A 14,756-nucleotide genomic window follows, 5' to 3' on the forward strand; every position below is an offset into this window, starting at 1 on the left:
AACAAATGTAAACCCCTGTCCTGTCCTCTTATACCTTACCAGTGAATAATGTAGATGTAGACCTACTGACTCAGTCAATTTGAATGGGTGAGGTTGGCCTTAAATGGTTACTACTTTGCAGTTGGTTCTGATTGATAACTAAGCATGGAATTTCTAAATTCAATAAATAATAAATATAACTAAATTTTGAGTCCTGACAAGCTTCAGTAAAAGTGAGACTTGTAAACGCATGTCAGGTTATTTTAAGAGATGCTTTTATAGTATTCTGAAGTGTGTACTCTGTAAGACAGCAGGAACTGTTATGGTGTGTTTTATTTCAGTATCATCTGAGAAGTCTTTGGTACTTAATAGGAAGGAAAATATCTCATTTCTTTGAAGAGCTAATTATATGGACTCTTTTGTCTTTTAAGGGAGGTGTATTTCTTAACAATTGCATGGGGGTTTTTTTGTATCTTTCAGATGCTGTGCCACTTTTTCTGAGACTGCTTCATTCACCGCATCAAAATGTTTGTGAACAAGCTGTGTGGGCTTTAGGAAATATCATAGGTTTGTGTGACTCCTCCCACTAAAAAAAGTTCCTTTTGGTGAACTAAGACAAAACTAGGTAGGATTTTGTGTGTTAGAGCTTAGATGCTCAAAAAAGGCAGCTGTTAGAGTGGCAATTACCCTGTTTATTACTGTTTTTTCTGTTGTGTGTCAAGTTCTGGAATTTTGCCTGAGTGTACAAACATTGTGTTTAAATTCTAGATAAGTTGTGATCATTTGATTTTCTCTTGATTTTTTCCTCCTCTCCTTCAAGTATTAGCTTTGTGGTTTACAGCCCTGACTGTGCTTGCAGTGCTGGAGGACTAATACTGGTTCTGACATCCTGAGACTTCTACAGTCTGGTATTTTTAGAAATGCATAGTCCTTAAGAAGCAAACCAGCAAAATTCACAGTAGTGTAACTGCCTGAAGCTGTTAATGGTAACACATTCAGTACAAGTCAGATGCTGCTTTCAAGGCAGCTGCAGTGATACCTGGGCAGTGACAAAAGCATATTCAGATATGAGGAAGCCAGTATCCATTTTCAGGCAAATTTCAACTAGCTCTTAGGATGTTTTAATGTTGAAAGATCACAGGGTTTATAATCAGGACTATCAAGCTAGTCACTATCAGGACTGCCACCCCTTTTCCCTTGCCTACCACCATCTCAGGCTGTACATCTGCTATAAGTTATAAATTTACCTCGTGTTAATGAGTAGTTCAGAATGAAGAAATTGGGCAGGCAGCCACAGATCCTACTAAAGCTTTATGCAAGTGTCTTTATCATAGAGGTATCCATATAGATGTGTCTGTATTTATATCTTTCCAGGGCCCATATTCTTTACCTTTGTATGCATGTTACATAACTGAAGTGTGCAGAAACCAGATGTTTTGAGAGTGGCATGGGATGATCTTTGTATTCATAGTTCTTTGATGTCTCAAACAGGTGATGGACCCCAGTGTAGAGATTACGTTATTAGTCTTGGAGTAGTGAAACCACTGCTATCCTTCATCAGCCCATCTATTCCCATAACTTTCTTAAGAAATGTTACCTGGGTCATGGTCAACTTGTGCCGCCACAAAGATCCTCCTCCGCCAATGGAAACTATTCAGGAGGTGACTGAATTACTCACTGTTCAGTGTAACTAAACTGAAGTTGAGTATTTGCCTTAAAAATAACTGTCAAATGCTTCTTTCCCTCCTTAGATCCTTCCAGCGCTCTGTGTTTTAATTCACCACACAGATGTAAATGTAAGTAATGCCACTTAGAGCCAGTTTTATGCTCTCATGTAATTTTTTTTTTTTTTAACTGATGTATAAGGCTTGCCATAATGGACTTTTTTCCTAAAAAAAAGAAAAAAAAAAAAAGAAATAATCAGTGCTGATCTCTGACATTATAGCAGACTTATTTTGGTTTATTTTGATATCTTTTAACTGCTTATTTTTAAGTATCATTATGATTTTTGCCTGGTATTCCTCTGTGTCTTTGCAAGTGCTTATTTGCATGTACTTTCCCTGCACTTAAAAATAAAACACAGTTTCAGTTGTATTCCTATGAACATTCATTTACAGATAATTATGGATTATTTTTTTTTGCCTAGCACTTAAGTTTGATGTAATGAAAATCAGTGTAAATGAAAGAAAAATTAATGTCTGCTGCATATATAAAACATTAGCTTTAGATGTAACTTCACAGTTGTTAAACATGAACATTAGTTATTTTAATAGTGAAGTAAATGAGTCAAACTCTACTGAAATTATGAAATAGGTCAGTGTTCTGCCTAAACATAAGTCAGAATTGTTGAAGATTGCTTGCTTCCTAGTGAAGTTGTAACTCAGTTGTCAAAGTTAATGGCAACAATGCTTTACCAAAGTAAGTTTAAATACATTAATTAATGTTTGACTAGTAATCATACTACTTAATTTCTTGTATACAAGTAGGTGAGGTTATCTTACTTGAATTTCTTGAAATGGCTGTATTTGTGAATCAGTCGAGTTGTCAGCTGAAATAATGCTCAGTTTTTGTGTAAGCTGTCACTTGAAATGTTCAGATTTACTGCTAGGGAAATTGGTTTTTCTGTGTGTGAATACATGTGTGTGCACACAGGAAATTCAATGTAATTGCTCCTGCACCACATTAAAAAATACTCAGAGCCTTAAGTTTTGCGGTGGAAGAAGAAATTAACTTGGTGCTGTAAGATGTACAGTTTTTTTGGCACTCTCATTTGGTTTGAGAGTGCTGTATGCCCATAGTTTAATATTTCCTAGGGCTTTATCTTCCTTCCAGGGGTATCTTTCATATCTCATGGTGTCTACCAGTGTTTCATGAAAAGAACAGATGTAATTGAATTGCTTTCATTATACCCTTCAGAATTTAAGCTGCAGTTAACAGTTTAGCTGTTGGGGTTTTTAACTCTGTGTATTCTTTGGGGCTGGAATAGATGGAACAGCAGTTGCATTTTGGATTTCTGTAGAGTGGAATGTATGAAGTTTATAAAACAAGGTGGGGTTTTGCTGTATAGCATCAATTCTGGCTTCACAATGAGAGTTGTTTTACGTTTTCATGCACATTATTTTCTTGTAAGACTTTCATCACTACTTACAAATAACTTTTTACTGTTAGATATTGGTAGATACAGTCTGGGCACTCTCATATCTAACGGATGCTGGCAATGAACAGATCCAAATGGTGATTGACTCCGGAATAGTCCTTCATTTGGTTCCTCTTCTCAGTCATCAAGAAGTCAAAGTGCAGGTAAGTTTGAATAACTTTAAGGAAGTGTTGCTCAAAATCTAATGCTAGAGAAAGTAGCTGGTTTCTTTTTATAGTTCATGTTAAAGTTTAAGAAGTACTTTTTCATGTGTGAAATAACATTTGTATAAAACCTTTTTTTTTTTTAAGTGTTACTGTTTAAAAGTATGTGCTCAACTAGAAAAATCTTTGATTAAAAGAACTCTCTTTAAAGAAAGCATTATGTTTCAGACTGCTGCGCTGAGAGCTGTAGGAAACATTGTCACTGGTACCGATGAACAGACACAGGTAGTTCTGAATTGTGAAGCTCTTTCACATTTTCCAGCACTTCTGACACATCCCAAAGAAAAAATTAATAAGGTAAGTAACTGTAGAGATTTCACCCTGCGGCTAACTGTATTTGGCCTGGCTGTTTTGGATTCCACATAATGTAGTGTGATAGAGATTTGAGTAATTGTCTACTTATACCAGGCAGGGTGCTGAAATTTTTCTTAACACCCATAGGAAGATCTCTAAGGAGCTGCAAACTTGTGCTTGACAAGAATGTTGTTTCCTGATTCTTCTAACTGAATTTTTATGAAATTCAAGCTTTATCTTACAGTTTCAGCTGTTGACATGAAAGCTCTTGATATGTGAAATGTCACTAATTGAGCTGACTCTCTTGGAAGTGATGAAATAGAGATAATCGGATGTCTGTTTGAATGGAGAGTGTGTGTGATAAATGGAATTTAATCCAAGTCAGGCTGGGGGTGGGGTGTGGGGAATATGTGTGTGCATGCATGTATAGAAAAGGCTTTAAATGGGGGCACTGATACTGCTGTGCTGATTCCGGAGTGCATCTGAGGCATGTTGTTAAGTTTTGGGGTGCCAATTCACAACGTTGCCAATGATTAAAGCCCAAAACAAGCCCACCAGGACAAGCCTAGGCATCCTAAGTCTCTAACAGGTTCATTAATGAAAGTGATCCTGTAATCTGATCTGAGAGATGCAGTTGAATGAAATGTGAGAATTTCTGAATCTCTTGTTGAGAGAAATACTTACCTAAAAAGTTGTCATGCCAGGCGAGTTGAGAGAAGAAAAGAATTGAGTAGGAGTGACGGAGGGTTTCTAGGAAGGGAGGAATTTATCAATTGTAAGATTGAAAGAAGTCAATACTTTGAATATACTTAAAATTGTACATGAAACTGTGTTTGTTATTTCTTGACTAAAGTATAAATTCCCCCTTAAAAGTGGAGTGGGGGACTCTCCATTCTTGTTTGATGTAAGAATCCAGGTACATTCTTTGGCTTGGTTCAAAATTTCAGTTGTTGAGGATTGGGAGGGCCCACTGGGGAAGAGGTATCTTCTTTACACATTTTCCTAGCATCTGCTGTTGGTTATTGCTGGAAGGGGAGAGTCCTGGGCTTATGGACAGAGAAGAGGGGTCATAAAGGATCATAGAACTCTACGGTATTTTTGAAAAGCAAGCATTTAAGCAATAAGTGTTGTGTTTTGATTTGGTGCTATGAAGAGAAACATTATGCAGCTGGTAAAGAACACATTGTCTTCTACTGCTCTCATGTGTGGAAAACATGATGCTCTGATGCATTTTGAAGCTTATCTGTCAGCTGAAAACTGCTAGAGCATTCATTCTCAGTCATGGAATCAGGTATGCTCACTTGTAGCCATGTGACTTTTTTTGTCTCCAGATAATTTTTCCTTTAATCTGTGGGTTTGGTGTATTTGGTTGTAACTTGGTGACAATGAAAGACTGAAGGGCCTTGTGGAGTCTCCTAAGGTGAGACTGTCCACTTTGTTTGTTGCCTCTATGCCTAGTCTGTTTACTAGGAGTTCAGCTATGTACAATCAAACCAAATACAGAGCTTGTTTATGTTTAAGACTGGCTAGTGCATGAATTGCAGAACTGAAAATTTGCATATATAAAGTCATGCCAGAGTCGAAATAAAAAGAGGTATGGAAAACTATCTGAATTAATAATTTCTCATGTTTTTATTTTTCAGGAAGCAGTGTGGTTCCTATCTAACATCACTGCAGGAAATCAGCAGCAAGTTCAGGCAGTGATAGATGCAAACCTTGTTCCAATGATAATACATCTTCTAGATAAGGTTAGATAACAAAGGTTTTAACAGTTTGTTTCCTTAATTGGGGAAAGTGGCATTGAATTCTTTCATGTTTTACATTGTGCTGTAAATGTGGTGGGCAGGGGTGGATTATATACTTGAGCAATTTTCATATGTTGCAAGATAAAATACATTATTGCTGATACTCTCTTGTGAAGTGCTGTGTGAGATGATGAGGGCCAGATGTATTGGGGAAAGGGAGCAGATCAGGGGATCTTGGGTCCTTCTAAGTCTCATTTAAATTGTCTTGTTCTGTAAACAATGGGGATAAAATCTTTACTCCCATATGTGACATGAAGAGGTCTGGATAACAGCACTCAGTTCCCAGCTTTTTGCCAAAGCTCGAAGACTTCTTCCTTTTTTTTTCACCGTAGTATCTGGAAACATAAGAAAGTGCTCAACAGTAGTATTTAGTAACTTAGTGTTAACTGCGTTTATTTAGTCTGAGTATTCCAAATCAAGATCTGTGACACAAGATTATGGACTGGGTTTATCCCATCCATTTTTTTTAAACAAGTAAAACTGTTATCACCAAAAAAATAGGTGGCCATAGAAAATGAATCGTAGCTTTTGTGTGCTCAGTTTTTCCCACAGAAAAGTCATGTTCTGTATAGGTGTATGGATGTAGGCTGCTTTTGTGTAATAGACAATAGTTGTTGAGATGACTGCTTCTATTTCATTTTCTATTAAAGTCAAGTAGTCACTCGCAAACACTTCTGAATGCTTTTTTCATGCTTTTCCAAGCCTCTCATTGCTTGATGAATATGAGAGATTGAATGCTAAGGGGTCACATCATTTGGGACTTCAAATACCTGTATTTCCTATTCAGCTGTTGGGTGTTAAGTGTCTCTTAAAACAGTAGTTTCCAAGCCACTTTGTGATCCCAGTAATTTGCCTTGTGAGAAATGAGGGTAGCTAAAGGCATGTTTTCAAATGGGAACAGTGCAACATTTTTGTCTTTTAAACACTTCCTACTTTTTACTTTATTCCTTACTTTCAATTTTCTTTCTTGAGGTGTGGAGGGAAGACAGAAATACAAAACTATATATGTTCAGCCATGGCAGAGACAAAATATCTTGCTTCAGTGTAGAGGCTGGGGTTAAGACTGAAGGAATACTTTTCTCCTAAATAACATACAGCTGTTCACAGATAGTTCTATTAACTGCTAATTCATTGATCACTAAGAAAAATAGTTGGAGGCCTTTAATTTTAGTAAGCAGACTCGAGTAACTTCAGAGGCCAACACTGTTACAGTATGTCCAGTGGTTTATCAAAATTGACACTTGCTGCTTATCTCTCACTGTAATACATGACAGCTGTTGATAAGGAATGTGAGAGAGTGGAATACTACAGGGTTTGGGTTTTTTTTTATTTTGATGCAAACATATTTTCCTTCCTCTGCAAGATTAAATTAAAAACATGGTTGCAGGGAAGGGATGAACACTGAGTAGACTCAAATATCTACAGGATTTGTTAGTTACTTTCCCTACTTACTCATGCAGAATGAACTGTAACAAATGGAAGCTTTTAGTAGAATGCTGCATAACTGAAAATTGAATGATTATTCATGGTTGCATTTTTAGGGTGACTTTGGTACTCAGAAAGAAGCTGCATGGGCAATAAGCAACTTAACAATTAGTGGAAGAAAAGACCAAGTAAGTAAAACCTTAAGAAAAGGTCCATCATCTTTCCTGGGTGCATTTGAGAGAGTACATGAGCTGATTGGTTTTAGACTACTTCTGTGCCAGGATTGTGGCTCTCTGTATTCCTCCACTGTTCAGTAACTCTCTTCGCTTTTCCACAAGAGATTTAAGAGTGAACTTCAGTTGTCATTACTGGAATGACCCAAGATTAGGAGCATCTATGGGGATTTGGATGGAAGCTCTTCTGTTAGGATGGCCTAGGAGCTATGAATGACTGCATTTGGGCTCTGATGAGATTCTTCATAGACTCATGGAATGATTTGGGTTGGAAGATCATCAGGTTCCAACCTCTCTGCCATGGGCAGGGACACCTTCCACTAGAGCAGATTGCTCCAAGCCCCATCCAACCTGGCCTTGAACACTGCCAAGGATGGGGCAGCCACAGCTTCTCTGGGCAACCTGTGCCAGTGCCTCACCACCCTTACAGGAAAGAACTTCCTAATATCTAATGTAAATCTCTGCTCTGTCGGTTTAGAGCCATCCTACTCCTATATGCCCTTGTAAAAAGTCCCTCTCCAGCTTTCCTGTTGTCCCCTTTAGGTAGTGGAAGGCTGCTCTAAGGTCATTTGGCATATCTAATCTGTTTTATTTTTATGCTATGGATAAGCATGTGATGATGATAGAAATCATAGCCATTGAGTATAAACATACTAGTTTTTTCTAAGTTCACAATATTAGACTTGTGGCAGGGTTGGGGTGATGGTGTCATTTTTCAAAGATAAGTTTAGAAACTTGTCTAATACTGAAAAAAATCACAGTATCTACTACTTGGGTGTTCTAGACTTGAAATGTATTTGTAACCTAATACATGGATGTTATATTTTAATGTGTTAAAACAAGAATTTCTGAAAGTGACTGCTATGGAATACTCTTCTTGGGTGACTGAGTATTTGGCTTTGTTAAACTTGTTTGCACATGTGCTTATGGTGCACTGTTTGCTTCTGTCCCGTTTCTGATTTACTTACTTGTTTTTTTCCCCTTAGGTGGCATACTTAATTCAACAAAATGTAATTCCTCCCTTTTGCAATTTGCTGACAGTAAAAGATGCGCAAGTTGTGCAAGTGGTTCTGGATGGACTAAGTAATATATTAAAAATGGCTGAAGATGAAGCAGAAACCATAGCCAATCTTATAGAAGAGTGTGGAGGTATGATGCTTAATCTTTCAAGTCTGCTTTTATTTGGAAATTGATGGTTTGCCTTCCCACCACATATATATATGCAGTTGGCTTTATTGTGTGTTGGCACAGATGTTTTAAGCAAAACCTATTTTAAGAGTAACCTTTCCGTGCCTGTCAGGTGAATATACTCAGCTTTTACAAATGGGTTAAGTTCATGATGGGGAAGCTGGATAATGGCAATGAAGTTTATTAAGTGCCAATTTTGTAACAGTCTGGTGTACCTGTTCATGTGGGGATGGTACACTTAATCATGTACAAGTCATGTCCAGGGGAACTTGGGGTGAGGGGGGAAATTGCACGTACAACAGTTGTAGAAATGGGATAGCCTTAATTTCCTAATGGCTATCAGACTTCCTCTGTATTGGTTGCTTTTTAAGTTGACTGTTGAAACTCTTCAAGGATGAAAGAACAGTGATATTAAATTTGGGCACAGGTAAAAAGCTGTGAGATTTTGTTAACATTGGGCAAAACAGTCTTTAAAATACAACATCTTGAGGAGGCAGGGAAAGCTTGATTGTTGGGAGAGAAAAGAGGTGTTCATACCTAAAGCTCTGATTGTCAGAACTTCAAAAATACTTATATGTATGCTCTCCTCTTATTTGCCAGCAACTTCTGCTTTAGAATCAAGCTACAAGTCAGTGATAGATGGCATGTGTGCTACCAACAACAGTATGTAGATTTGAGATGTCCCAGCTTGGGGCTTTCACACCAGGTGCTGAAAAGATGTTTTTGTGAAAAGGGAGTGTGTCCTAGTGCTTGGCCCTCACCATATTTCCATAGAGTAGCTTAAACTCTCTTAGCAAGAAGAGAAGGAAAGTACTGTCATTACTGGAACTAACCTGGAGTTACTGGAATTGAGGGGAGAGCAGTGGCTGTTACCTACCCTGACTTGAGCAATGCTTTTTGACACTGTCTTCCATAATTTTCTTATAGGTAAGCTTAGGAATTGTGGGTTAGATTGAAATGGAGAGTAGGGTGGATCAAAAACTGACTGAATGGCAGAGTCCAGAGGGTTGTGATCAGCAGAGTAGAACCCAGTTTGGAGGCCTGCAGTCAGTGGTGTTCCCCAGGGATCAATACTGGGTCCAGTTTTATGCAGCTTGTCAGTGACCTGGACAAAGGGCTGAAGTGTACCCTTGGCAAGTTTGCTGATGATATGGAGCTGTGGGGAGTGGCTGATACACCTGAAGGCTGTGCTGCCATTCAGTGGGAACTTGATAGGCTGGAGCATTGGGTGAAGAGAAGCCTAATGATGTTCAGCAGTGGCAAGTGTAGGCTACTGCACCTGGGGAGGGAAAATCCCAAATACCAGTACATGTTGGGGACTGACCTACAAGAGAGCAGTTGAGCTGAGAAGGACCTGGGAGTATCAGTGGATGACAAGTTGACTATGAGCTGGCAGCGTGCTCTTGAAGCCAGAAGGGACAATAGTATCCTGGGGTGCATCAGGAGAAGCATGGCCAGCAGATTGAGGGAGGTGATCCTCCTCCTCCTCTGTTCAACCCTAGTGAGGCCACACCTGGATTACTGTGTCCCATTCTGGGCTCCTCAGTACAAGACAGACAAGGAGCTACTGGAGAAGGTCCAGCAGAGGGCCATAAGGATGATCAGGGGTTTGGCACATCTTTCTTATGAGGAGAGTTTGCAGTAGCTGGGCGTGTTTAGTCTAGAGAAGACCGAGAGGGATCTCATTAATGCATATAAATACCTCAAAGGCAGGTGCCAAGAGAATAGTGCCAGACACTTTTCAGTGGTGCTCAGTGACAGGACGAGGAGCAGTGGCCATAAACTAGAAAAGCTTCACCTCAACACGAGGAAGAACTTCTTTAGGTTGAGGGTGGCAGAGCACTGGAACAGGCTGCCCAGGGTGGGTCATGGAGTCTTCCTCTGTGGGGATATTTAGAACCTGCCTGGGCATGTTCCTGTGTAAGTTGGTCTAGGTGGCCCTGCCTTGGCAGGGGGTTGAACTAGATGATCTCCAGAGGTCCCTTCCAACCCTAATGATTCTGTGATCTTTCATACTTTTTTTTTGTCATGGTATGTATTCCTCAGTTTCCTAAAAATCCCTAAGAAGCTTTTCCGATTTAAGTATGTCATATGAATTTAACAGCATCTTATTTGTAGTCACTCTATGCCTAGATTTGTTTTTATTTACTCTGTATGATGAAGCCTTAAGGGACTAGAGGTTATTTTGACTGAACTTAGTATTTTAACTCAATTACATTTCTTATGTATTTATTTGTAGGCCTGGAGAAAATTGAGCAGCTACAAAATCATGAAAATGAAGACATCTACAAACTGGCTTATGAGATCATTGATCAGTTCTTCTCTTCAGATGATGTAAGTGTCTAATAGCTCTGCAGTTTTCGTAATTGCTTATGTTTATAAATACGGTTCAAGATCAAGGCAGCACCTCTGAAACCTGCTTTGGGACATTTGTTTGTTTTTTCAGTGAAAAATGAGCCCTTATTTGAACCTATTGCGTATCTTGCCATTCTTCATGATGAAGCATCTGAAGATCTGCCTAATTTAAACTCCATCTCTAGGGATTACAATAGTGGGCTTTGAGTAATTCTCTTGACTGTCAGCTTCTAAGCTTGATACTTCACATCTGATAAGCTCCCTGCTGACCTGAGTACTGAATCTGAGATTCTGCTTCTTAAGAAACAAACTATTTTAAATATTTCAGGAATTTCAGAGGCAGGATGTGCTGATCAAGAAAGTTTTCATTTTGAACATGTAAGATAAAAGAAGGTTTTATGCACTTTTAGATCAAAAAGGTTAATTGCATATGGAGGAAGTCCAATCATGTCGGTGTCATGAAGCGAGTGTTTTCCACTTGAAGAACTTTGGGTAGCAAAAATTACTGCAAAAACAGTAGAGCTGAGTTACATTCATGCCCTGCTCTCCACATTGAAGTTTACTTTGTGCCTTTTTTGGGGTTTTTTTTCCACTTTCATATGAACAATAGGATGCAAATCTTGTTTAGCAGCTCAAACTTCACGTTTACGGCAAGACTTGGAATTTAATCTAGAGTCAGTTTGGTAACCTGTATACTGCCTATTTAACTGAAAATGGGTTTCATCTTAATCCTTGCCTGATTTAATGGTATTGGTGTTCACTTAAGAACTGTGATAGTTTGTAAGCTGGCGATAAGGACAATGCATGATTGACAATGCTTTCCAGGAGTGAAAACTGCATAAACAAGAGAAACTGTTGGTTCCATGTAGCCTACCTACTGAATACGAGCTAAAGCATTTCAGCCTGAAGCACTTTGTCATTATAGTGCAGTTACTAAACTGGGGAAGAAGAATGGCAAGACTTGATGGTAGGAATTATATTAGGAGAAGAGAGAGATACTTTTTAGGATTGTCCGGCTCCTTTTTGATGAGGCTTTTCTTTTTTCCTACTCACGATATTCTCGTTCTGTTACAGATTGACGAAGATCCTAGCCTTGTTCCTGAAGCAATACAAGGCGGAACATTTGGTTTCAATTCATCTGCCAATGTACCAGCAGAAGGGTTCCAGTTTTAGAGTGGTATTTTGAAAGTTAGGTACAATGCAGCACTGAATAAAAAAAAGGTTTGATCCATCAATCTTGGCTCATGGGATCCGCTGCTGCATTAAATCGGGAAAGAAAATGTGAAGATTTCATTTGGAATCACAGAAAAGCCCAAATGAAGTCAAGATGGCGAGTGGGTGCGAGTGAGAATGAGTGGCAAAATGTAATGAAAAACTTCACACTGAATGCTTATTTAGATTGTTCAAAGAAAAAGGGCTACAGGTCAAAGATCTTCAGTGCCTGAGAAGGAACAATGACTTACTAGAGCAATTGGGGGGAAATGCAGTACTATCATCATCAAGCCTTGTAAAGCATAAGAGAATAGGATGCCCACATAAGTCCAAGGAGAATGAGCCCAGGCCTTGCTATGAAGCACCGTGTGAATGGACAACGTTGAATGAATGTCTGGACTCAATGCTGTGGAGCCAGGCTCACGTTTCAAACACGGGGCTCTTCAGTCCTGAAGCAGGCTCCTAGTCTGGAGTGGCGTGTGTACGAGAGTATGGTTGTGATGCTGTATGTGAACGCATGCAAGCTTGATTCGCCTTCAGGGGGCTGATAATAAACCTTAGTAAATCATCAAAATGAGTTCATAAGTGTTAACTTACACTGGACACGCAAAGACAGACCGGTTTAGCAGCAGACTCTGGTTTACTCTTGCAGCCTATGTTTCTTTTTTGTTTTGTTTTGGGGTTGTTGTTTTTTTTCCCCTCTTGTTTTTCTTTTAGTTACTTTTCTTTCCTGTATGGCTTATTAGTTGCTTGTTAAAGTCAGAATTTCAGGAAGGCTTCCCTGTGCATTTGCACCAGATGAATGTTTGATGTTATGAAAAGCTTTCCATATCATCAAAACTAATTTGTAGATTTTTGCATGAAAAAATCATACATTTCCCTTCAAATAGACTGTGTCGCAGTACACAAGTTGCCATAATAGTAGGAAGCGGTAAAATGTGGTAATAAAATCTCATCCTTTTCATTTTCAAAGATAACATGAAGACCTTTGCATGTGGTAATCTACAGCATAGTTCATTTTTAGATTTTGTTGAGTCCTGTAACCAAATGTTTCTGTTGTGGTAGAATAATACTGTGCTGTGTTTCAATGTTACTTGTTTTCAAACTTTGTTTTCTATGAAAATGATATGGAAACTTCTAAAAATGAAATTTGGTGCATATGTACTGCCGAATAAAGACCGAAAAAGAGGTGTGAATAGATGTACAAATCAAGTCATGGTTTGAACACCTTTACTATGCCTAATCCAATTGTTTTAGACTCTTTTTATCTTAGATGTAGGCAGCCGTGAACAATCTATTTTGAGCCACTTTAGAGAGAAAACTTTGTATTTTTAAAACTTGCACAAAAAGGATGCAAGTGTTTTTATAATTGGAGTACTGCCTCAGTTTTGAGGTTCTGCACACTAAATTAAAGGTGATGTTACAAATTTGTACAAAATGAACTCTTTATAAGGTGGCTCATTGTAGGAAATGCTGTGCCTTCCCCTTTGAGCACAAGTGTTGCATGAACAACAGTTTGCTATAATAAAATGTACCAGATTAGCCACCATTAGCATCTATATCTACCTTGTGTTTTAAAATCAACTGGTAATTCTGAAACACTGTAGAATGGATAAAGATTATTTTGTGATCATAACTCTTTGTTGGACTAGAGTATTTTTGCAGCATTCCTTGTCATCAGAAACATGGTTAAAGTTTAAAACTAGAAGCAGCGGAAACTAGCTTGTGAAATTTAACTGAGTAGAGTGCAGGCTAGGCCGTCTTGGGGAAATAAACGTTAAAACTTGCAACCCAGTTGTATTTGGTGTGTCTTTGTGTGTATACTCCAGTTCTCATCAAAAGATGTGGAAGATCATTTGAAGACAGACATGCTTCTGAATCTCATCTTGAGTTTTTGTGGGGTTTTTTACCTGCTAAATGTCAGTGTGCTTTGTGGAATGTTACGTAGGCTTGAGGTAAATAACTGGCTTGATACAAATATTAAGAAATAACTAGTTCACCTAGTTACATCGTAACAAAGTCATATAGTATTTGTTCACTACATTAGGGCTGCTTTCATGTAGAGTGTAGGGAACCCTTAGAGCATGTGAAAATGCTTAAATGGGTATGGTTAAGGGAGTTGCAATGTTGTAAGTAAACTTATTACTAACGTAACACTAAAGTATCTTTGTGAAAGATATACTGTAGAAAACAGCTTCACTGTTGGAATCCTTTCTTGTTAGGGGTAAGAGGAGAGCAGATGTTTGTAGCAACTTCTGTATTTCAGAAACAAACAAAACCCAAAACACTATGGCAAGGTATTTTGGCACTTCCCCTGATACAATTAGAATCATCGAATAGTTAGGGTTGGAAAGGACCTTAAGATCATCTAGTTCCAACCCCCCTGCTGTGGGCAGGGACACCTCCCACTAAACCATGCCACCCAAGGCCTCATCCAACCTGGCCTTGAACACTGCCAGGGATGGAGCATTCACAACTTACCTGGGCAGCCCATTCCAGTGCCTCACAACCCTTACAGTAAAAAAACTTCCTTATATCCAATCCAAACTTCCCCTGGTTTAAGTTTTAACCTGTTACCCCTTGTCCTCTCACTACAGTCCCTGATGAAGAGTCCCTCCCCAGCATCCTTGTAGGCCCCCTTCAGGTACTGGAAGGCTGCTATGAGGTCTCCACGCAGCCTTCTCTTCTCCAGGCTGAACAGCCCCAACTTTCTCAGCCTGTCTTCATACGGGAGGTGCTCCAGTCCCCTGATCATCCTTGTGGCCTTCCTCTGGACTTGTTCCAACAGTTCCATGTCCTTTTTATGTTGAGGACACCAGGACTGTACACAATACTCCAAGTGAGGTCTCACAAGAGCAGAGGGGCAGATCACCTCCTTTGACCTGCTGGTTAATGCTCCTTTTGA

At 39.0% G+C, this 14,756-nt stretch overlaps 1 protein-coding gene across 2 annotated transcripts in view; it reads left to right on the forward strand.

Moving 5' to 3' along the window:
• KPNA4 (karyopherin subunit alpha 4) overlaps positions 1-13,641 on the forward strand; it is a 29,297-nt gene extending 15,656 nt beyond the window's left edge. For both annotated transcript variants that reach the window (XM_080624187.1, XM_080624188.1), the window contains exons 8-17: positions 460-546; positions 1,471-1,640; positions 1,731-1,775; positions 3,148-3,279; positions 3,508-3,636; positions 5,277-5,381; positions 6,980-7,051; positions 8,083-8,245; positions 10,524-10,618; positions 11,714-13,641. In XM_080624187.1, the coding sequence (XP_080480313.1) occupies positions 460-546; positions 1,471-1,640; positions 1,731-1,775; positions 3,148-3,279; positions 3,508-3,636; positions 5,277-5,381; positions 6,980-7,051; positions 8,083-8,245; positions 10,524-10,618; positions 11,714-11,812 (1,097 nt within the window). In that variant the 3' untranslated portion in view covers positions 11,813-13,641. The remainder of the gene's footprint in view (positions 1-459; positions 547-1,470; positions 1,641-1,730; positions 1,776-3,147; positions 3,280-3,507; positions 3,637-5,276; positions 5,382-6,979; positions 7,052-8,082; positions 8,246-10,523; positions 10,619-11,713) is intronic.
• Positions 13,642-14,756: the final 1,115 nt, after the last annotated feature.

The sequence above is a fragment of the Psittacula echo genome (assembly GCF_963264785.1).
Source record: "Psittacula echo genome assembly, chromosome: 7".
NCBI classification, from domain to species: domain Eukaryota; kingdom Metazoa; phylum Chordata; class Aves; order Psittaciformes; family Psittacidae; genus Psittacula; species Psittacula echo.